The sequence below is a fragment of the Macaca mulatta genome, chromosome 16, assembly GCF_049350105.2.
Source record: "Macaca mulatta isolate MMU2019108-1 chromosome 16, T2T-MMU8v2.0, whole genome shotgun sequence".
Lineage (NCBI taxonomy): Eukaryota > Metazoa > Chordata > Mammalia > Primates > Cercopithecidae > Macaca > Macaca mulatta.
Window position 1 is genome coordinate 75,947,501 of NC_133421.1, and position 24,734 is coordinate 75,972,234.

The following is a 24,734-nucleotide window of genomic DNA, read 5'->3' on the forward strand; positions in this document are numbered from 1 at the left end:
AAGCAGCAGTGGCCAAGTTACTATTTCTCCCCTTGACTCACTTGGGAACATTTATGCTTTATTCCACATCTGAACTCTATAAGTTTAAAAGGCCTTGTTTCCAAAAGGGAAACACTTCCACTAGGGGCACAGCAAGTCCCATTGAACTATAAACTACAGATGGTGCCTGGCTGCTTTAGGTTCCTTTTGCCAAGGAACCTGCAAGCAAAGATCTCACCATCTTGGAAAGGGTCATTGGCCCTGATCATCAGGAGCAATGGGCTGCTGCCTCCTTAGTACTCCTTCATACAATTTTGATGATAAAAATCATAGAAACATCAGAAAGGCATAGAGTCCTTTCAGACCCCTCAAGGATGAAGGTCTTTGTCACACCACCAGAAAAGCCAGTGAGACCAACAGAAGAACCAGCCAAGGGTGAGGAGAATATGAAATGGATGGTGGTGGAGGAAGAAGATGAGTATCAGCTGCAGTTCGAAGGCCAACTGCAGCATTGGGTGTTGTAGTTTATCTTACTAACCTTACTCTACTGAGTTTCACCCAAGAAAAGAGGTCTATCAGAATCCTGGAGGAGCTATTCTCAGAAAGCAGTGGATCAAGCAAAAAAAAAAAAAAGAAAAGAAAAGAAAAAAAAGAGAGTATTGTCATGAGTACTATAGTGTGCCATCCAATTTTCCTTTAAGGTCTGAAGGGCAATGAATTGAGGGAAGTCACAGGTAAACAGTAAGGAATTGAGGTTCTCTTCCAATAGCCCAAAGGGAATTGAATCATGCCAACAACCTCTGAGTGAGCTTAGAAGCAAATCCTCCTCCACTTGAGCCTTCAGATAAGACTGCAGCCCCGGCCAACCCCTGACACTTCTGTAGAAAATCGATTGACTATAAATGTGTGAGTTTATTTTTGAACTGCATATTCTCTTACATTGGTCTATGCGTCTGTATTTGTGTCAGCTGATTTGATTACTACAGCTTTGTAGTATATTTTGAAGTTAGATGATGTGATGCCTCCAGCTTTGTTCTTTTCATTCAAGATCACTTTGGATATTCAGGGGCCTTTGTAGTTTCATACAAATTGTTTTTTCTATTTCTGTGAAAAATGTCATTGGAATTTTGATAGGGATTGCACTGAATCTGTAGATCACTTTGGGTAACAATGACATTTTAACAATATTAATTCTTCCAATCTATGAACATGAATATTATTCCATTTATTTGTGTCTTTTTTAATTCCTTTCATCAATATTTTATATTTTTCAACTACAAGTCTTTCACCTCCTTGGCTAAAATCGTAAGAGTGTGTGTGTGTGTATATATACATATTTGTAGCTATGTGAATGAGATTGTTTTCTTAATTTCTTTTTCAGATGGCTTGCTATTAGTGTATAGAAATGCTACTGATTTTGTGTGTTAATTTCATATTCTGGAACTTTACTGAATTTGCTTATTAGTTCCAACATATATTTTAAATTTAAAACACAATAAATGAATTATGAAGCATTTGCAACAAAAGGCGGGATAATACAAAAACATTCTCTCCCCTTTTTCAGAACCAATGCAGTGATCGTGTGTGGGGCAGAAGACATTCTAAATGTTTACTGCCCTCTTTCCATGTCTAGAGCTGTTAGGTAGGATAAGAGAGGCCTATTTTTAAATTAACATGCAACAAGTTAAAGAAAACAAAGCACAAAGCTTTGTGCTTTGAGAGGAGGAAACCAGAGCAGATGGTTTTTTGTTTGGCAAAAATCCCTAAATAGGGCTTTTGGTTTAGAAACGGGAAATACCACAGTCTCTCAAACTCCACCTTCAACACACACACACACACACACACACACACACACAGAGAGAGAGAGAGAGAGAGAGAGAGTCTGAAGGAAAGAGTTGGGGAAGAAAACGTAAAATTGGGTTTGTTTGTTTGAGACAGAGTTTCGCTCTTGTCGCCCAGGCTAGAGTGCAATGGCGCCATTTTGACTCACTGCAACCTCCACCTCCCAGGTTCAAGCAATTCTCCTGCCTCAGCCACCCAAGTAGCTGGGGCTACAGGTGCCTGCCACCACGCCCAGCTAATTTTTTTGTACCTGCCTTGGCCTCCTAAAGTGCTGGGATTACAGGTGTGAGCCACCGCGCCCGGCCGTAAAATTGGTTTTTAAGGTTAAGTAAAGGGAATTTGGAGCTTTTCAATGAAAGCATAGAAGGAAGGGGAGCCACTCTGGTTTCTGTAAAAGGAGGAGGAGCAGAGAAGCATCTTGGAGAAAAGATTCAGTCCACATCACATGGAATTGGGTTAAGTTCTGAGAAAGAGGCATGGGTGGTAAATCCCATGGAGAACACAGATTGTGAAGTGATGGGTAGCACATAGTGCAGATGGCAAAGGGAAATAACTCCAGGACTTTTGTAAAAACAGGGACTAAAGAGTTGGAGCTGTAGCTGGAAAAAAGATGTGAAATAACAGGGCTTCTTTTTTTAATGGGTGACATTACCATATATCTGTATGCTGATTGAAGTGTTCCAATAGAAAGGAAAAAATAAACATGGATGAGCATTAATTTCAGGAGTAAAATCCTTAAGTAGGAGAGAGAAAATGGGTCCTAGCACATAAAGAGAGGGTTTGTCCTTAGATGTTCATCCATTGTAACCTGACAGAAGGCAGATTCCGTGGTTGTCGACACCGGTAGAATGATGGATTTGGGAGTGGAAAGATAAAAAAAAAAAAAAAAAAAAAAAAAGATCTTTTCTATTTTCTCAGTGAAATACGGAGCTAAATTATCAGCTAAGGATGAGGAGAAGGAAGGTAGCTTGAGGAAGGTTGAGAAGAGAAATAGCCACTTTAGAGAGTAAGGGAGTGAACAAATTAGAGAAATATAACAGGATTGTTGGGCAGAGTTAGAGGCCCATGTAAAGTTTGTGTTTATGAATTTAAAATGGGACCTATTGGCACGGTTGTGAGTTCCTCTTTTTCTTCTAGCCACATTCAACTCCTCAGGTGCAGGCATAAGGAAGGCCGATAGCGCCAGCGGTGTTTGGCCAGCAAACACTACCGAAGGAGAGAAGGGCAAGGGAGTTGAATATATGCAAAGGAGCAACGTCAATGATGGGCCATGGAATTGTAGTGGATACAGAAAAATTTTTTGGCACTATGTAAACCCAGCATCAAGGATGCAAATTCAGTCCTATTGACCTGGAAGTCCATGCTTACTTCTGTATGGCAAACTTGAAGATGCACAAGAACTATCTGGAAACTTTGTCATAAATGCAGAATTCTGGGTCATTCTTAACAATTCTGGGGCACAACACTTGTTCTTTGGAATAAGCAGATAGGTCATAGTAATGGGGTAGGGGGTCTGTGGCCCATTCTACGAAAAATATTGTATTAAAGGTGTTTTACACCTTTGAAAGTGCTTGAGAGTAGGATTTATTTACTTGTTTATTTATGTATTTATTGAGATGGAGTCTCACTCTATTGCCCAGGCTGGAATGTGGTGGCACAATCTCGGCTCACTGCAACCTCCACCTCCCAGGTTCAAGCAATTCTCCTGCCTCGGTCTCCTGAGTAGCTGGGATTACAGGCCCACGTTACCATGCCCAGCTAATTTTTGTATTTTCTGTAGAGACGGGGTTTCACCATGTTGCCCAGGCTGGTCTCGGACTCCTGACCTAAGGTGATCCGCCCACCTCCGCCTCCCAAAGTGCTGGGATTACAGGCGTGAGCCACCGCGCCCGGCCGAGAATAGGACTACACACAGGAAAAGTGGGATACCTAGACAATCGTTTATACTGTCAATTTCACAGCCATAAAATGATGATGTTCCAAATATTTGCATTTCTTAAACAGATGACATAACTAAAAGTACGCTACCGTGAAGAGTAACACTGCAATGGCTGAGGCAATAAATTCAGTAGCTTTATTTTTTAATTTCCATTAGGTTCCTTGGATGAACAAGATACAAGTGTGACATTTTATGTGGAATCTGAAAACCACTTTAGCATGGCTTTACATCGGATGCATCAGTTTTCCAAAAAGCCAGAGAACTGTGTTCTGTTGGGGGAGAAAAAGATAAACATTCTAAGAGAAACAATCATTTCCTAAATGTGGTAAATAGCTAAGCCAAACCAAATACATTTTACAAGTATATAGAATACATGTGATTACGTGAATGAAATCATTTAGTGTGAGGTTTAAGTGATGGGAGAAAACATTAGGGAAATGATAAGACCCTCATTTTCTTTTTCTTTTTCTTTTCTTTCTTTTTTTTTTTTAAGATAGAGTCTCGCCCTGTCGCCCAGGCTGGAGTGCAATGGCACAATCTCAGCTCACTGCAACCTCTGCCTCCCAGGTTCAAGCGATTCTCCTGTCTCAACCTCCTGAGTAGCTGGGACTACAGGCACATGCCACCACGCCTGGCTAATCTTTGTATTTTTAGTAGAGACCGGGTTTCACCATGTTGGCCAGGCTGGCCTCCTGACCTCAAGTGATCTGCCCGCCTCGGCCTCCCGAAGTGCTGGGATTACAGGTGTGAGCCACTGCACCCGGCCAAGACCCTCATTTTCAAGAGATAAAATTAAAGGTTCTATATACAGTGAAGACTTTTCTATAACAGTCAAGATTAAAGGGGAAAAAAACTGTATCAGCCCTTTATAGTACTGCATCTGTCTAAAGACCATAAGGGAGAAGACCCTGAAGAAATATATCAGTAAAGCTAAGACTTTTTCAATTATTCTTTTCTCGTATTTTTTCTACTGATTTTTATTTAAGCTTATTGTATTTTGCCATGTTTTGTATTTAACATCTTGCCGGGGCTCTGCTGTCTTTTGAACAACGGCAATTTATTCAGTGCATTTCTAACTATTTGTAATTAAAATTATGTTCCTCCATGTCATGCATATTTCTAATAATCAAACCAACCCCATGAGGTGGGTATTTTTAATCAGTTATCGTTCCCTTCTCTCCCACTAGCTGAACACTTCTCAGACTCCTCTCTTCTTAGCTTTGTCTGCTCCCTACTGTCCTCTCCCAGCTGCTAAAACAAGATTGTCAATGTTTTTGAAAGATTTCTAAACCTAGAGCCAACAACAGCTTCAGCCTCTGGCTGGTTCTTACTTCCTGGCATCAAAGACATTTAAACCCTAAATCTGAAACCTTAAAAGGTTAGCAGCTCTAAATGCTGGCCATTACACACTTCTTTACCTCACACAAACCTGGTATCATCTTCCTTAAAATACTTTGCTCTAATGGACATTTTGCTCTAATGGATACTTTTCAAACTCTAGGAATTGCTGGAGAAAGGGGGATATATTAGATCTTTAGACCAATTATCACTGCCATGAGTCGTTTTGTAACTTGGGGTGAATTCTTTATAATGTGGGACCAAGATGAGGTAGATATTTTTATTATTCAATACTTGGTTCGTTACTATTCAAGCTCAACTTGGAATTACACAAGATGGCGTAATTCACCTCAGCATTCACTGAATAAAACCACAACCCTGAGTTTTACAGAAAAGAATTGGAAAAGAGGCTGGGCACGTAGCTCACGCCTGTAATTCCAGCACTTTGGGAGCCTGAGACAGGTGGATTGCTTGAGTTCAAGGGTTCAAAACCAGCCTTGGCAACATGGCATAATCTCTTCTCTAATAAAAATATTAAAAAATAGCCGGACACGGTGGTGTGTGCATGTAATCCCAGCTACTCAGAAGGCTGAGGTGAAAGGATCACTTGAGCCCAGAAAGTCAAGGCTGCAATGAGATGTGATCACACCACTGCACTTCAGCCTGGGTGACAGTGAGACCCTGTCTCAATAATAATAATAATAATTTTTAAAAGGCCAGGCGCGGTTGCTCATGCTTGTAATCCCAGCACTTTGGGAGGCCGAGGCAGGCGAATCACGAGGTCAGGAAATCGAGACCATCCTGGCTAACAGGGTGAAACCCCGTCTCTACTAAAAATACAAAAAAATTAGCCGGGCATGCTGGCAGGTGCCTGTAGTCCCAGCTACTCAGGAGACTGAGGCAGGAGAATAGCGTGAACCCGGGAGGCGGAGCTTGCAGTGAGCAGAGATCGCACCACTGCACTCCAGCCTGGGCGACAGAGTAAGACCCCGTCTCAAAAAAAAAAAAAGAATTGGAAAGGAAAATTCAAGTGGGGACACCATCTGGAGCTCACTGCTTCATATCATTGTTTCTCCCTCTCACCCCTCTTTTTAAAAATCCAGTGGCCAAATTCATCTGTTTTTTGTTCATTTGTTTGTTTGTTTGTGTTTTTGTTTTGAGACAGAGTTTCATTGTATTGCCCAGGCTGGAGTGCAATGATGCGATCTTGGCTCACTGCAACCTCTGCCTCTCAGGTGCAAGCGTTTCTCCTGTCTCAGTCCCCTGAGTAGCTGGGATTACTGGTGCCCGGCACCACACCAACTAATTTTTGTATTTTTAATAGAGACAGGGTTTCACCATTTTGGCCAGGCTGCTCTCAAACTCCTGACCTCAGGTGATCCACCCCGCTCAGCCTCCCAAAGTGCTGGGATTACAGGCGTGAGCCACCATGCCTGGCCTCATCTGGTTTTTGACAATCATTATATAACAAGGCTCTGATTATGATGAGGGGCAAGTGGGAGGCCTAGCTAAACATTCCAATGTAGACTTACCCTTGAAGCATTTGGGGACTTCAATAGTGCCGTCTATACACTGGGCATCCTCTGTATAGCTACACTTCTTTTCCTTATTTTTGCAGAAGAAAGAAACTTTATCACCATGCAGCATTCCATTCTTAAATTTTTCCTGAATCTTTACTCTCTCTCCTTGGTACACCACAGTGGCCTTTTTCACAGGTACTTTACAAGATGCTGAAAGAGAGAATACTTGTAATCAGGACTTAAGAGTTCAGGAAGGCCGGGCGCGGTGGCTCAAGCCTGTAATCCCAGCACTTTGGGAGGCCGAGACAGGCGGATCACGAGGTCAGGAGATCGAGACCATCCTGGCTGACACGGTGAAACCCCGTCTCTACTAAAAAATACAAAAAACTAGCCGGGCGAGGTGGCGGGCGCCTGTAGTCCCAGCTACTCGGGAGGCTGAGGCAGGAGAATGACGTGAACCCGGGAGGCGGAGCTTGCAGTGAGCTGAGATCCGGCCACTGCACTCCAGCCTGGGTGGCAGAGCGAGACTCCGTCTCAAAAAAAAAAAAAAAAAAAAGAGTTCAGGAAATCTTTCTGAAAGAGAGTTTAGCATTTGAAACAGTAGATGAGTACACCTACACAAATTGGTCAAGGCAAGAAAAATCCAAGAATGTACATAGTAAGTAATGGTAATATGATTGCTAATTGTAGTTCTCTATCAATAGAACCATTACTCACAGCTTCCAGGATGGCCTTCTCTTCCCCTACAGTAGCCACAGAAGGTCAGAACAGAAGCATCAGAGCCTTCATTTCAGTGGGGAAAAAAAAACCAAAAAACTTCTAACAGATATTGACATTTCATGTAAGCCTACACTGCCCTCTTGGATTGCATTCATTAAGCAGGTGCATCTATCCACTAACCAGCCACTGCAAGTGTTGGCTGATAACAGCTCATAAATACGCTGAAAAATTGCCTTCAGCCATAGGGAAGCCACCTCTCCCTGGAAGTTGTGCAAACCACCCCCATCGCCACCCTCAGGGTCAGGGAAAGGAGCAGCTCAAAGCCAATGACTGACGAGGAAATATAAAAAACAGGTCCCTTGGCCGGGCGCGGTGCCTCTCGCCTGTAATCCCAGCACTTTGGGAGGCCGAGGCAGGCGGATCACAAGGTCAGCAGATCAAGACCATCCTGGCTAACATGGTGAAACCTCATCTCTACTAAAAATACAGAAAATTAGCCGGGCGAGGTGGCAGGCGCCTGTAGTCCCAGCTACTCGGCAGGCTGAGGCAGGAGAATGGCGTGAGCCCGGGGGCGGAGCTTGCAGTGAGCAGAGATCCGGCCACAGCACTCCAGCCTGGGCGACAGAGCCGGACTCCGTCTCAAAAAAAACAGGTCCCCTTGGGTTTCAGTGGGATTAACTCAAGGGTGGAATTCACACTCCAGAGCTCAGTGGGATCAAACTGAACCTCATTTTAGCAGAGACCACAATTCTTCCTGGCTTGGCAGCATTAGCATCACCAGGGAACTTGGCATAAATGCAAATATTCAGGCCCCCTCCCAGATCTACCAAATCAGAAACTCTGAGAGTGGAGCTCAAAAATCCTGTGTTAAAACAAGCCTTCCAGGTGTTGCTGATCCACAGCGAAGTTTGAGAACCGGTGCCTTACCCTCTCAAATCTGCCTCACTCTTTCTTCTCCTGAGACACTCACTAAATCAACCGTATTCAAATCCCTGTCTCAGGCTCTGCTTCTATGGAACTATAACCTAAGATGCTAGTTATTTGTCATCTTGCCTGCTGCCCCAGAGTTCCTCTTTCTGCTTAAACTGTCCAGCCCATAGCGACCTGAGCAGAGTTCTAATGCTAGGCTGTTCTTTGCTTAAGCATGACACTAATGGGATCAAAGGTAGACACCTAACTCAAAAGGAACCAGCATCTCCAGGAAAAGATGCCAGTTGGTGATGAATCCTTTAACTGAGAGGGTCTGGTGTATATCAAGCCATGTTCAAGATGAATAAGCAGAGAGACAGAGATGGGAGAGGACATTGAGATACGGAAAAAGTAGGAATAGTTCCTGCCTTTCAGTTCCAATCTTCAAGAGTATCAGTTGTATTTCATTTCCTCATCTTCAATACCCACGTGATCGACTTGCCTGTTGCCTCCTTATAATATCCCCAATTTCCTTGAACTCGAATGTGTGGTTGGTTTTTGCAATGAGAAGAGCCTTGGCTAGGCAGAGCACAAAAAGAGGTGGGCGTGGTGGCTCACATCTGTAATCACTCGAACCTGGGAGGTGAAGGCTGCAGTGAACTGAGATTCCACCATTACACTCCAGCTAGGCAACAGAGTGAGACTCCGTCTCAAAAAAAAAAAAAAAAAAAAAAAAAGAATCCATGTGTCTACAATAATACCAAAAATGGTGGACAGAAGAAAAGCTCTTCTCTATAGAAGCTGAGGCAGGTCAGGAGTTCACCTGAGGTCAGGAGTTCAAAATCAGCCTGGCCAACATGGCAAAGCCCCGTCTCTATTAAAAATACAAAAATTAGCCAGGCGTGGTGGTGGGCACCTGTAATCCCAGCTACTCGGGAGGCCGAGGTAGGAGAATCGCTTGAACCTGGGAGGCAGAGGTTGCAGTGAGCCGAGATTGTGCCAATGCATTCCAGCCTGGGTGACAGAACAAGACTCCATCTCAAATAAATAAATAAATAAATAAAAGATGCTCAGAGGCAAAGACTTAAAAGCAAATAAAGAAAGCCCACATTGGCCGGGTGCAGTGGCTCAAGCCTGTAATCCCAGCACTTTGGGAGGCCGAGACGGGCGGATCACGAGGTCAGGAGATCGAAATCATCCTGGCTAACACGGTAAAACCCCGTCTCTACTAAAAAATACGAAAAATTAGCCGGGCAAGGTGTCGGGTGCCTGTAGTCGCAGCTACTCGGGAGGCTGAGGCAGGAGAATGGCATGAAACCGGGAGGCGGAGCTTGCAGTGAGCCGAGATTGCGCCACTGCACTCCAGGCTGGGTGACAGAGTGAGACTCCGTCTCAAAAAAAAAAAAAAAAAAAAGAAAGAAAGCCCACACGATCTCCCACCATATCACCAATGCTTACAAAGGATCTGTTTATTTCATCCTGTTTAAAGTCAAGCATGCTTCCTAAGCATGAGGCTTCCCCAGGTACATGTGAGTCCTGAAGTCACCTGCCAGCAGTTTCCTAGCAAGTCTGAGCAACAAGTGGAAAAGTATTGGAACAAGAAAATAGCAAGTAAAGGTGACCCACTGTATCAATTCAGAGATCTTATAGGACCTTGCCTATATTTCCATACCTTTACAACTTGGCATGGCAGACCAGTTTCCCAGTTTGGTACATTCTATTTCTTCTGGGCCATCCAGGGAATATCCATCATGGCAGCCAAATGTGGCTTTATCCTTGTAATAAAGTACTGGTTTTGCAGGATAGTTCACAAATCCATTGTCTGGTCTTAATGGGAATGGGCATTTTACTTCTAAAACATTTATTCAATAAGACATATTAGTAATAAATAGTAGTGCTATCCAATAGTCATGAAATAGTCACATTCTTGTCTCTGTCACACCACTGAATCACTGGGTGTTCCTGCAACTGGAAGCAACTTATAGTTACCTTGTGCTTAATTATGTCCCCATTCCTCTTATATTCATGGTACCCTGGATATTAAAAAAGAAACAACCACACTTTGAAAGTAAATTAATGAGACTTCACTAAGTTCTCCGGGTTTTCACATATAATCATAAGGTATTATTTACTGCAAACGTCATCTTTACACAGTCTAAGATGGTGGGTTTGAAAGAAGAAAAGCAAAGTCTATTTCTAACAAACCATAAAATTAAAATGTAAAGACTGAACCCTCCCCCCATACACACTTAGTACACCATTATTTGGCTTTAAAATAGTAAATCTTATTGTTATTCAATTCAGAGTATGCAAGAAGCCATCATGAAATATGTCAGAGAAAAATGGTGCTGCTTCCTGGCCTCCTTAAGATCTTCAACAGTAGAGGCCCAAACCCACATCCTTATGAGCTGCAGTGCAAGAAAAGCAAAGCTGGAGCCAGGAGCACAATATTCTCAGAGGTAGTTTAAGGAGGTAATTAAGCGTACAAACTCCAGAGTCAGACTGCTTGGCTCAATTTTGGTTCTGCCACACATTAAATAAAAAAGAATTCATGTGGCCAGGCACAGTGGCTCACTTTGGTAATCCCAGCACTTTGGGAGGCTGAGGTAGATGCATCACTTGAGGTCAGGAGTTAGAGACCAGCCTGGCCAACATGACAAAATTCCATCTCTACTAACAAAAATTAGCCGGGTGTGGTGGCATGCACCTGTAATCCCAGCTACTCAGGAGGCTGAGGCAGGAGAATCACTCAAACCCTGGGGGTGAAGGTTGCAGTGAGCTGAGATTGCACCATTACACTCCAGCCTGGGCAACAGAGTGAGACTCAAAAAAAGAAAAAAAAAAAGAATCCATGTGTCTATAATAATACTAAAAAATGGTGGATGGAGGGAAAGCTCTTCTCTATAGAGGGAAGCCGGTGAATAAATGTAGAAGGAAAGATAGAATTAGAAAGTCACCATTTTCAGCCACCAATGTCATAATTGACAGATTCAAGGATCACCGTTGGATTCTACGATGACTGCCCAACAGTGGATATTTGCATGGTTTCAAAGCATCACCCACAGGTTGCTTACTAATTCCAAGGAAAAAGCAGTGCCTTTACCAAAAGATGATCTAGGGCACCTCACCTAAGGATCAAGCTAAGCATGGCCAATGGTGAAACAGCTGACACTATGTGCCTCCTGATGTCCTGATGCGACAGAATGTATTCTTTTTTTTTTTTTTTTTTTTTGAGATGGAGTCGCACTCTGTCACCCAGGCTGGAGTGCAGTGGCACAATCTCAGCTCACTGCAACCTCCGCCTCCTGGGTTCCAGTGATTCCCCTGCCTCAGCCTCTTGAGCAGCTGGGATTACAGGCGCCCGCCACCACGCCCAGCTAATTTTTCTATTTTTAGTACAGACAGGGAGGGTTTCACCATATTGGCCAGGCTGGTCTCGAACTCCTGACCCCGTGATCCACCTGACCTGCCTTGGCCTCCCAAAGTACAGAATGTATTCTTAACAATAATATTTAACATGAATCTAATCATGAGGTAATAACCAATCAAGTTCACATTACAGAACATTCTAAAAGACAACTAGCCTGTACTCTTCAAAAATGTCAATGAAAGACAACAAAAGACACAAGGGCTTATTCTTAATTACAGAAGACTAGGCTCACACCTGTAATCCCAGCAGTTTGGGAGTCCAAGGCGGGTGGATCATTTTAGTTCAGGATTTTGAGACCAGCCTGGCCAACATGGTGAAACCCATCTCTACGAAAAATAAAAAAATTAGCTGGGCGTGATGGCAGGCACCTATAATCCCAGCTACGTGGGAGGCTGAGGCAGGAGAATTGCTCGAACCTGGAAAGTAGAGGTTGCAGTGAGCCGAAATCGCACCACTGCACTCCAGCCTGGGTGACAGAGCGAGACAGCATTTCAAAATAATAATAATTATTATTATAGGAGACTAGAGAGACATGACAACTAAAGATGTGATTCTTGATTAGATCCTGCATAAAACAAAATTCATGTATAAGAGATACTTCTGGGTCAACTGGGAAAATTTGCATCTGAGATAAATGTTGCATGATATTGTTGTTAATTGTTTATGTTATCAGAATTGTTTGGATTATTATTGTTAATAATCCAAAACATATTAAGTGATGATATAAAATGTCCTTGTTCTTAGTATATTCATGCTGAAGTCTTTATGGGCAAGTGTCATAATATATACAACTTATTTTCAGATGATGCAAGAAATAAAAAGGATCTTTCTATGGAGAAACAGAGAAAAATGTCACAACATATTAACAGTTGATACGTCTAGGTGAAATACTGAAAAAAAAAAAAAAGGAACCTACTTTTTAGGATTTGGGAGAATAAAGTCAGATGACACATATGTAGCAGGAGACCAGTGCCTGGCCCATAGTTGAGTGCCCAGAAGGGTGCAAGTTACTACTGTTGTTGGTAGCTTCTCCATGCTGAAAATCACTTATGTTTTGACTCATTCACTGGATATCTGTAATATCTACCACTGGATAAGTTAATAGTCATGAGAATAACTCTTGGCCGGGAGCAGGGGTTCACACCCGTAATCCCAGCACTTTGAGGGGCCAACACAGGCAGATCACTTGAGGTCAGGCATTTCAGACCAGCCTGATGATCAGGGTGAAACTCCATCTCTACTAAAAATACAAAAATTAGCCGGGAGTGGTGGCGGGCACCTGTAGTCCCAGCTACTCGGGAGGCTGAGGCATGAGAATCGCTTGAACCTAGGAGGTGGAGGTCGCAGTGAGCCAAAATTGCCCCACTACACTCCAGCCTGGGTGACAGAGTGAGACTCTATCTCAAAAATAAACAAAACAAAACAAACAACCAAAAAAAACTCTTTGTGCACATGATAAACTCTGTAATTTATCTGTTATGCAACTGACAAACTTAAAGATAGTAATGACAGGTCAAGTTAAAGGAGAATTTCCATAATTTCTTAAAAATCAAATATGTCTGTGATTCTTAAACTTGAGTAGAGATTTTTAAAATGTATAACAATCAGACTGCAACCCAGGCATTACCTTCATCTCTTAGGACTCTCCAATTTAACCCACGAACTTCACCCAGAAAAGAACTTTACCAGACTCGCTGAAATGTTCAGCTGTCCACGGAGACATCCTGCCTTTCGTGCCTCCCCCATGTGAGGTATGCCTTCTCCTCATTCTCTACTCCTCCTCCAAGGCCTATTTCAAAGGTCACCACCTATGGGAAGCTGTCCCAGGCAGCTCCAGACAGTTAACTGCATTATTTGTAATTCCCTTGGGTCAGAAGCCAGGTCTCATTCACCTGGAATCCCCAGTGCCCAGCACACTGCCTGGCATATGGTAGATGCTCAACAAACAGCCGTTGAATGAGTTCATTGGAAACATTCCATGAGAGTCAGAATTTTCAATACCTTTCACAAATGGGATCTTGCCCTACCATACATATTTTGTCTTATTGCACTTACCCCTGCATTCTGGTAATTTAGTCCAATTTCCATGGGTTGTGCAGGTAATTGTATCATTTCCAAACATCGCATGTTGTGGCAAACATTCAAAAACTGCTGTGTCCTGATAGAACGAATTGTTTCCAGCTGATGGCTTATAAACACGAAGTGTTGCAAACATAGGTACGGATGGTGGAGGGCAGGTGATGGCTAGGAAAAGAAAGAACTATCATTTCTATGAAAATAGTTAAGGCTTTTAAATATACTCTTTCCATAAAGAAAAAAAAAAACTCTAAGGATAAACTTGAGAAAATGCAAACTGATCAAATTACCAGGGTAAAAATAGTCAATTGTGGATGTGTAATAGGAAAACATGACCTGCCAGGCACGGCAGCTCACGCCTTTAATCCTAACACTTTGGGAGGCTGAGGCGGGCAGATCACTTGAGGTCAGGAATTTCAGACCAGCCTGGCCAACATGGTGAAACCCTGCCTCTACCAGAAATACAAAAATGAGCCAGGCATGGAGGTGTGTGCCTGTGGTCCCAGCTACTCCAGAGGCTGAGGCAGGAGAATCACTTGAACCTGGGAGGCTGAGGTTGCAGTGAGCCAAAATCGCACCACTGCACTCCAGCCTGGGAAACAAAGAGAGACTCTGTCTCAGAAAAAAAGAAAGAAAGAAAGAAAAATAAAGAAAAAAGAAAAGAAAATATGACCCTCAAATCAGATGTCCAAACCAGTCAAAACACCAAAAAATTAAGGAAATTTAAGTCTTGCCACCAATAATTTGTCTTTTGCAACAACGCAATGGTTAGGTTTTATAAAATCTTTTATTCAAATACTACCTTGGAAGATGCTTCTGGAAGGCAGAATTTGTCCCTCAGTGCTGAGGGACCATCCTAAAATAATGGCTGATGACAGCAACTTTGTACATAGTTGTTTGGGAATGAATTCCATTACCAGTTCAGTCTGTTTCTCTTGAATACCTCCCTGCTTTTGGACTCTTGGTATGGATGGAGCTTACCCAAGTAGCTTCAGGAACCCAGAGAGATAGTAGTGGCTTGTCACCCTGACCTGAGTACTATGGAGCTTCAGCAAGTTATACTAGCATGAAAGAAGATGGTGTTGACCAAAATATGATTTACTTTGAATTCTCTGGATCCCTGCTGCTCAAAGTGTGGTCCAGGGGCTAGCAGCACGGGCATAGCCTGGGAAGATAACTTGTTGGAAATACAGAAGCTCAGACCCCACCACAGGTGCCTGAATCAGAATCTATATTTTAACAAGATGCCCAGAAGATTCATATGTACATTCAAGTATGAGAAATACTCATTTAAATTAGATTAAAGCTAAAGTAGTCTTTCTCTCTATAACCCTTTTGGAAAGTTAGTTTATGGCTAGGCACCGTGGCTCACGCCTGTCATCCAGAGCTCTGAGAGGCTGAGGCAGGAAGGTTGCTTGAAACCCAGAGTTCAAGACCAGTCTGGGCAACAAAGCAAGACCCTGTTTCCACAAAAATTTTTTTAAATTAGCCAGATCTGGTGGTGCTCATCTACAATTTCAGCTGCTCAGGAGACTGAAAGGATCACTTGGCCCCAGGAGTTCGAAGTTACAGTGAGCTGTGATCACACAACTGCACTCCAGCCTGGGCAACTGAGCAAGACCCTGTCTCTAAATAAAGAAGCAAATTTACATAATCAGTATAAATCTGTTTTAAATGAAAACTATAGGAACCATGGTGATTCCTACTGCTGAGTGAAAATTTTTACTTAATGTATCCCTTAAAAACTTTCGTTTTTGTTTGTTCAGGTTTTCGTAAACAATTATTTATTTGAAATTGCTTTACTTTCCACTTGTTTTTTTTTTTTTTTTGAGGAGGAGGAGTTGTTTCACTCTTGTTGCCCAGGCTGGAGTGCAATGGCGCGATCTGGGTTCACCACCACAACCTCTGCCTTCTGGGTTCAAGTGATTCTCTTGCCTCAGCCTCCCAACTGGCTGGGATTACAGGCATGTGCCACCACGCCCAGTTAATTTTATATTTTTTAGTAGAGACAGAGTATCTCCATGTTGGTCAGGCTGGTCTTGAACTCCTGACCTCAGGTGATCCACCCTCCTCGAACTCCCAAAGTGCTGGGATTACAGGCATGAGCCACTGCACCCAGCCTCCACTTGCTTTTGCTAAGGACAGACGTACTGACATGTTGAAGAACTATAACTAGTATTGTAATGCCTGGGTCTCCTGGTCAAAGATGTATAAATCACAAGTTGGGGAACATAAGAATGTCCTTCCCTACATAAGCAAAGCCCAGAGATGACTCTGACAGCTTGGCTGAGGGTCCTCTGAAAAAACATCACTGCTTTTTAGAAGAATGCCAGTCAGCTCCTAGAATGCAAGCCCCTTTGATGGGCTCTTAGCTTACTGTGAGGGTGACTTTCCTCTGCGTCTCGCTTGTCACTAGGCTTACTCTCTGAAGGCAGAGCTGTCTCCTTTGTCCTTGCAGCCTCAGTGCTAACAAGAGGATCCAGCATACAGTAGATCCTCAATTCATGTTTACTGAATAAGTGAATAAATGAATGAAGTTCCAGAGTGGGAGGAAGATGTTTGTTTGATCTCACTGTTTGCAGAAGTTCCCTTAGTTAAGTGGTGACAGTCCCTGATAGACCAATGCCACACATATCCAAGCCTCTTCCAAAGCACTATGAGAGCATTGGAGTCAACACACCCAGCAAAAACTGGCTTGGATAGAGTAATGACCACCAGGTAGAGAACACAGAATGTGTTTATGCGTAAAATGCTTCCCTTCTGTCATTCCAAAGTGGTTGTTTCATCTTCTACAGCAAGATACCAGGACGAATATCCCCCACAAGGGTGACCATTCATCTCATTGAGCTGCGACTGAAGAGGCTGCAGATGTGAGACTTTCAGTGCTAAAACCAGGAAGGTTCTGGGCAAACCAGCTGATCACCCTCCCCATAGACTTACGAGCACAGACAGGAATCCCTGGGCTCCATTGTCCTTCCTCAGTGCACTTGGCAGAATTAGCGCCATTCAGATAAAACCTGCAAAAGGAAAATTCAATCTATCAAGGAGTAAAATAATCCATCACTGACATCTCAAATATCTTCTCCATTGAGCATTGCTTCATATTAATGCTATTGACTTCTTTTCCATTGTGTAATGCTCTCTTCCTGATGATCTTAGCACTCATCTATGGCTCATGGAGTCTCCCAACCAATGATGCAGGTGAATCACTACAGGGTTCCACAGCTGGTGAGTGGAGAAGCCAAATCCCTAAGTCCCTCATCTTTAGAGAGTTGGCCAAGATTACTGCTTCTTATATAAAGCAAAGAACCATCTCTTTTTCAGGATGACAAAAGTGAACCAAACTGAGTAATCTTCACTGTTCATTTTCTTACAGTCTACTGACACCAGTGAATAAAAACAATTGTAGTCTATTTGCAATGAAAATATAACATTCTGACTGGGTACTTTGGCTGATGCCTGTAATCCCAGCACTTTGGGAGGCCAAGATGGGCGGATCACTTGAGCCCAAGAGTTTGAGTCTGGGCAATGTGGCAAAGCCCCAGTTTCTACAAAAGTCACCAGGTCATGGTGGTGTGTGCCTATAGTCCCAGCTACTCGAGAGGTAGAGGTAGAAGGAAGGATTCAAAAGGATTCAACCCAGGAGGTCGAGGCTGCAGTGAGCCATGGTTATGCAACTGCACTCTATCTAGCCTGAGCGACAGAGCAAGATCCTGTTAAAAAAAAAAAAAAAAAAAAAAAAAGGAAGGAAGGAAGAAGGAAGGAAGGAAGGAAAGAAAGAGAGAGAGAGAGAGAGAAAGAAAGAAAAAAGAAAGAAAGAAAGAAAGAAAGGAAGGAAGGAAGGAAGGAAGGAAGGAAGGAAGGAAAGAAAGAAAGGGAAAGAAAGTGAGAAAGGTGGAAGGAAGGAAGGAAAGAAGGGAGGGAAGAAGGAAGGAAGAAAGGGAAAGAAAGTAAGGAAAGAAAGGTGGAAGGAAGGAAGAAAGGAAGGAAGGAGGGAAGGAGGGAAGGAAGAAAGGAGGGAAGGGAAAAAGAGGCAGGATGCCGTGGTGGCTCACACTTGTAATCCCAGCACTTTGGGAGTGTGAGGTGAGTGGATCACAAGGTCAGGAGTTCTAGACCAGCCTGGCAAAGATGGTGAAACCCCGTCTCTACTAAAAATACAAAAATTAGCTGGGTGTGGTGGTGGACGCCTATAATCCCAGCTACTGGGGAGGCTGAGGCAGGAGAATTGCTTGAACCCAGCAGGCAGAGGTTGCAGTGAGCCAAGATCGAGCCACTGCATTCCAGCCTGGGCGACAGAGCAAAAAGAAAGGAAAAAAGAGGAGAAAGAAAAAGAAAGAAAAGAAAGAAAGAAAGAAAGAAAGAAAGAAAGAAAGAAAGAAAGAAAGAAAGAAAGAAAGAAAGAAAGAAAGAAAGAGAGAGAGAGAGAAAGAGAGAGAGAGAGAGAGAGAGAGAGAGGGAGGGAGGGAGGGAGGGGGAGAGAGAGAGACAGAAAGAAAGAAAAAGAAAGAAAGAAAGAAAGAAAGAAAGAAAGAAAGAAAGAAAGAAAGAAAGAAAGAAAGAAAGAGAAAGAAAATGTAACATTCTGTCTTTGAAGCCAGTTTTTTAAAGTCATTTGTTACCAGACCCATTGGTAAACTGGTGTTTCAGATGAAAGGTGTGTATTTCTCTCTCATATGTAGTATTCCTTAACCTCCAATCCCAGTAGAAACTTACCCTAATGGACAGCCAATGCGCTCTCAATAATGTCACAGGGGTGCCTTTGCTCCCTACGAGTCTGTGTCCACCGTACGTGATTGCCTCCTTTTGCTCCCAGATGAGTCTGTAATCCCAGCATTTTGGGAGGCCGAGATGGGTGGATCACTTGAGCCCAAGAGTTTGAGTCTGGGCAATGTGGCAAAGCCCCCAGTGTGTCAAAACCACCATAAGTGATTGCTTCCTGGGGATGTGGTACTGCATTGCATTCTCCATCGTCACACTCCCAACCTTCTCCATAGAATTCTCTTCTATAGACTGTCAGGTTGGTCAATCAAATTAGCCTCATAACTAAAGCCCATGTCTCATTCCTAAAGTATTTTAACCCTATCCAAGATTTGGCCCAGAGATCATATGGAATTATCATCCAGATTCAATTATTTTAATGTACCTCCTCTGATAGGTAATTAATCAGGAACAGAAAAATCAGATACAGTGGTGACTACGTATTTCATTAGTCGTTATGTTCTCTAATCCTTACCCCACCCTCAACGCTACTGATATTAAAAGCAGGACTAAAATCGATTTGCATGTGGCAAGTCCAACCTAAAGGCTGAAAACAAAATATGGACCAGTCCTGATGTTTAGCTTAAGGATATAAAAATGCGCTCAGTCTGTTAACTGCTTAGTTCCATGAAAATTCTTACCCAGTATTACAAGAAAAATTGATGGTGTTGGGATATTCAAAAGTTGTATAGCGTACTGCTCCATTTTCTAAGATTCCAGCAAAAGGACATACTCTGGCTGTGATATAAAGATTTTAAAAATGTTACTTTTGTTTGGGTTAAAAAAAAAATAAAACAGGTAAATTTCTATTTATAAAATTTTTCATTAAATAAATCATATAAATTCATTTTCATCCTTTGGTTCAATAACTTTGCTGGTAACTATTCTAAGAAAGCAATTCAATATAAGACAAGTGATTTACGTGCCAAAGTGTTCATTACACTGTTTCTCCTAATAACGAAATTTGGATGGGCAGGGAGCAGTGGCTCACACCTGTAATCCCGGCACTTTGGGAGGCGGAGGAGGGTGGATCACTTGAGGTCAGGAATTTGAGACCAGCCTGGCCAACACGGTGAAACCCCGTCTCTACTAAAAATACAAAAGTTAGCCAGGCGTGATGGTGGGCACCTGTAGTCCCAGCTACTCTGGAGGCTGAGGCAGAAGAATAACTTGAACCCAGGAGGCAGAGGTTGCAGTGAGCCAAGATGGCACCACTCCACTGGGCAACACAGTGAGACTCCATCTCCAAAAAAAAAAAAAAATTGGACAGTCTAAGGGTTCACTATCAGGGGACTGTTTTAATTAATCACGGCAAATCAACAGTTGAACTATTATGTAGCCAATAAAATATGAATTGTGAAATTTGTGGAGATATAATTTTTATGATATGCTGATGAAAATAGAAAAATACAAAATTGTATTACTCTCTGCAAAAATGCAAAAATATACGCATGGAAAATTTTTTAAAAATTAAATTGTAAGTGTTCCAGAGTTATAGCTGATTTTTTTTTTTTTTTAACAGAGTCTCACTCTGTTGCCCAGGCTGGAGTGTAGTGGCACAATCTTGGCCCACTACCACCTCTGCCTCCCAGGTTCAAGTGATTCTTCTACTTCAGCCTCACGATTAGCCGGGACTACAGGCATGTGCCACCATGTCCAGCTAATTTTTGTATTTTTAGTAGAGACGGGGTTTCACCATGTTGGCCAGGCTGGTCTTGAACTCCTGACATCAGGTGCTCCACCCACCTCAGCCTCCCAAAGTGCTGGGATTACAGGCATGAGCCACCGCACCTGGCCCTGACTTAAAGAAAAATTTATCCTAATGATGTTAAAGTGGCTTTTTATTAAAAATTATGTTTAGACTCTTTAAACAAATCATGAAGATGCATAACTTTGACAAAGGTCTTGTTCGTATAACCAAAATCACCAGAGCCCAGATAGGTCCATACATCTATTTTTACTGCTTAACTTCTACATATAATTGAATTTACCATAAATTCAATCTGGTTGATTGCATGATACTTAACTGTAAAGAATAATGCTAGCATGATATCATAGAACCATGTTCTGAGAAATAAATAAAAGCAACCATTTACAATAAAGCCATAGTGAGATTTATATGTTTTACATTATATTATTGATGTAATTTAACATACTTTCTTGTATTTTATTACAATATGATATATACATAATGTAGATGAAATTTGTATTCATTTCAGTAACTATTAAGTCTGCTTTCATTTTCAGGTGAAGTCCAAAGATATGAGGATTCCCCAAATTTTGTTTTTCCAAATGTCTCTTTGGCATCAGTTGACGTTTCAAAGCCTCTCCACCAGTCTTTTAACTTCTGTAGTGTTTCTCCTTTTGTCACACCAGATCTCATTTTTAAACCTCCCCTAGTTCCAGGCAATGATCTTCTCCTCTTCTATCAATAGCACCTATTACCCTTACTCTCTTTGCACAGAGAAACTCCCCAAGACCGTCTCATTTCTCTCCAACCTGCCTTTCTACAACGTCTACTGGCCCTCTGCACTCTGAGCATGATGAGGTAGCTTATTCCCCCAAAATACCCAGAATCCAAATGAGGGGAGAGAATGTGAGAGAAGGTGCTGACTTACGTATACATTTCAGAGTGTTGATGGGCCACATTCCTGTGAGAGGGCAGATAAACCGTCTCATCCCTCCCCGGGACACATAGCCCGGCTTGCAGGAATACGTAATCTCCTCTCCTGGCTCATAGAATGTTTTTAATGGGACCACTATGGAAAAGGGTAAATCATCTGGCTTGGGACAGGCTAAAAGAGGACACAAAGCAGATGGTTAACAAATCTCTATTTGCATTTTAAAGTTCAGCTAAGCCCACAAATGAAAAATGTGTGCACTGTTACCAATTATAAGTATACCGAGTTCCACGCCAAATACCTCATATACACTATCTCATCTAATCCCCTCAACAACCATTTGAAGGAGGTATTATAATTACTCCCATTTTACAAGTCAGTATGCTGAGGCTTAAGTTGGCTACATATCTTACAGAGGAGCTTTACACATAGCAATATTAAAGAATCAGTTTCAATCCAGTCTCTCCAGCACCCACTCTAAAGAGAATTTAGTTATCAGCCGGGTGCGGTGGCTCACACCTGTAATCCCAGCACTTTGGGAGGCCGAGGCGGGTGGATCACGAGGTCAGGAGATCAAGACGATCCTGGCTAACACGGTGAAACCCCGTCTCCACTAAAAATACAAAAATTAGCCGGGCATCATGGCGGGCGCCTGCAGTCCCAGCTACTCGGGAGGCTGAGGCAGGAGAATGGCGGGAACCCGGGAGGCGGAGCTTGCAGTGAGCCGAGATCGCGCCACTGCACTCCAGCCTGCGTGACAGAGCGAGACTCCGTCTCAAAAAAAAAAGAAAAAAAAAAAAGAATTTAGTTATTGTTATTATTATTATTTTAGACTGAGTTTCACTCTTGTTGCCCAGGCTGGAATGCAATGGCGGGACCTCGGCTCACTGCAACTTCCGCCTTCCGGGTTCAAGCGATTCTCCCGCCTCAGACTCCCGAGTAGCTGGGACTACAGGAGCCCACCATGATGCCCGGCTAATTTTTGTGTTTTTAGTAGAGACGGTGTTTCACCATGGCCAGGCTCATCCTGACCTCAGGTGATCCACCCGCCTTGGCCTCCCAAAGTGCTGAGATTACAGGCGTGAGCAACCACGCCCAGCCTAGTTATCATTATTGACCCCTGACATATACTAGGGGATTGGATATATTAATTATTTTTTTAAAAGCAAAAAGTACTTACTCCGTCCTGCAATAGCAACATGGCAGAGAAAACTCGAGAACAAGATGAGCACTGGAGAAATCATTGTGGATGATTCACACTGGTACCACCGAAGTGGTTTTCCTCTGCTAAAAAGACAGAGCCAAATATGAAAGCGCTTAAACATTAACCATTTTCTGGTGTACTTTTATCTTTGTAAATAGAAGATAAAGTAGCATGATTTGAATGGAACTCTGAGACCCACATTCTTTAATCATTTACTCTCCCTTTGCGTGGCTCTGTTATGAAATCTTTGGGAGATGGTTTCTGTCTTCATAACGTTTTCGTTAATGGCACAAAACAGTTCATTATCGCTTTTGACAGAAACTTGGTGTTTCCTGGGTTGCCTGGACTTCTCATTGTCCATCTTTTGTTTTGTGTATGTTGTAGTTGGAACACCAAAAGATCGAAGCTCCTGTTTCACTCACAGCCTTGGCACATAAACTTTGGACAAACACCTACTCTCCGTTCTCTGTCTCCACCTCTCTAAAATGATGTTCCAGTTTTCAGATGTATAATTATAAAGAACGTCTTCAGGAGGCACTTACAACTTTCATTCCCTAAAAACTGAGTTCAACATCCTCTCTCACAAGCTCCTGTCGCTCCAGTTAGGACCTTAGAGCTATCCTTGAATTCTCTATCTTCTCTCATGTCAAATCAACACAAAGTCCTGCTCATCCATTCTTAATATGTCTTGGATCTGTCTAGACAGGTTTCTAGATATGTTTCAGGAATTAGAACGTTGATATGAAATTAACAACTTGGGACTCAAAGAAGAAAAAAAACTTGAGTAGGATAAGAGAATGGGCCAATGCTGATGTTGTTGCTTGAGAGGGTTCGGGAAGGGGGTTGTCTCTGATTCCCTAGTTCTCTTCTACATCGTTTGCTCTAAAAGAAAATGGATATATAAATGGACAATAGCCAGGCCATATGTGAAAATAGATCTCTGACCCACACATCTGTAGCAACGAGTCTAGAAAGTCAAACCCACAACCTCTATACCAGTTGGCCCAACTTAAGGCCAACCAGAGAAATCCAAACATATTTCTCTAACCAATCACATGGACATTCCACTTCTAGTTAGTTTCCCTCCATCCTCCCCATACTGGAGCACACCCGAAGCCTTTCCTTTTTTCTGTTATAAAGCTTTCCCACTCCTCTGCCTGACTTTGAGTCTCTGCCAAACACAACTGTTAATGACTGCCTCCCTTGCTGTAGCAAGCTCTGAATAAATAACCTCTGCTTGCTGTCATTTGGGTGATCTTGGTTGATATCCATAGGTCTAAAGTTCTCTGAGACACATCAGCTTGAGAAATCTCCATCTGTCAGGCAGATGATTCTTAAATTACACTCCTAATGAACATTATGTTCCATGATAAGAAGAGTGTGTTGCCACTAATGTGAAATAACAGAGGTCCTTCCCTATTTGCCCTTCTAAGGGGAAGGAGATTCTTGTTCTCTGGAAAACTCCCAGGTTCTGCTTTATTGTGGAGAATCTCCTTGATTAGTGAAGGAGAAAGAAAACTAATGAAGTCAGGAGGAGCCAAGTCATTCTGTGTAGTAAGATCTGAAATAGATGGGGAAAAGGAGAGAGAAACCAAACAAGTTGGGCATCAGTTAAAGAAAATTTGAGAAAAAGTTAAAATTGAGAAGAGAATGTTTTCAGCAACAGCTACAAACTGAGTGCTCGATATTGAGAGAGGACAAGAAGGATTTTTAATGATGTTTCCTGGTGGATGGGCTCCCTTGCATTAGGAAACTTGGGGTGGGGGTGTCGAAATAGTTTATATTCTATTTTAGGTGGTTGTTACTTGGCTACATGCAATTTTCAAAAGCCATCAAGCCAAATATTTAAGATCTGTGCATTTACTTAATTATCCTTCAATTGGAAAACAATGCACTCCTTTCCTCCTACTTGCCTCCCTCCCTCCCTTCTCTTTCCTTCCCTCCCTCCTTTCTCCTTCCTTCCCTCCTTTTTTCCCTCCCTCCCTCCCTCCCTCCCTCCCTTCCTTCCTTCCTTCCTTCCTTCCTTCCTTCCTTCCTCCCTCCCTCCCTTTCTCCTTTCCTCCTTTTCTCCCTTCCTCCCTTCCTCCTTCTTTTCATCCTAATTCAGTCTAAAAGTCACAAGGAAGGCCTCAAGGGGAAAGTCATACTTATCTGTGTAAGAATGGCAGCGTGATGGTGTCACAAGCTTAGCTGCGTATAGAGGATTGAGCAAACAAGCAAATATATTGAGGATAATGGGGGTAAGGTTTCTCACTGACTAAGAGAGGTAACGATGTGGAAAGAAGGAAAGTTAGCATAAACTTTGAGGTGTTGGATTGAAAATGGAGATAGTACAAATTGTGCATATATAAAAATAAAGAAATGAATATAGACATAATGGTATGTACATGTGTGT

The 24,734-nt window shown here is 42.6% G+C and overlaps 1 protein-coding gene and 1 pseudogene across 1 annotated transcript; one reads left to right on the forward strand and one right to left on the reverse strand.

Annotated features, from left to right (window-relative positions):
• LOC144335895 (B-cell CLL/lymphoma 7 protein family member C pseudogene) overlaps positions 1-24,734 on the forward strand; it is a 45,839-nt pseudogene that overhangs the window by 15,076 nt on the left and 6,029 nt on the right.
• On the reverse strand, positions 3,874-23,542 carry APOH (apolipoprotein H). Its single transcript, XM_015120158.3, has 8 exons — positions 22,316-23,542; positions 21,133-21,309; positions 19,156-19,252; positions 16,694-16,770; positions 13,733-13,921; positions 9,920-10,099; positions 6,631-6,828; positions 3,874-4,029 (listed from the first exon to the last, which is right to left on the reverse strand). Exons 1-8 carry the CDS (start codon positions 22,458-22,460, stop codon positions 3,974-3,976), a joined length of 1,119 nt encoding a protein of 372 aa, XP_014975644.3. The 5' UTR covers positions 22,461-23,542; the 3' UTR covers positions 3,874-3,973.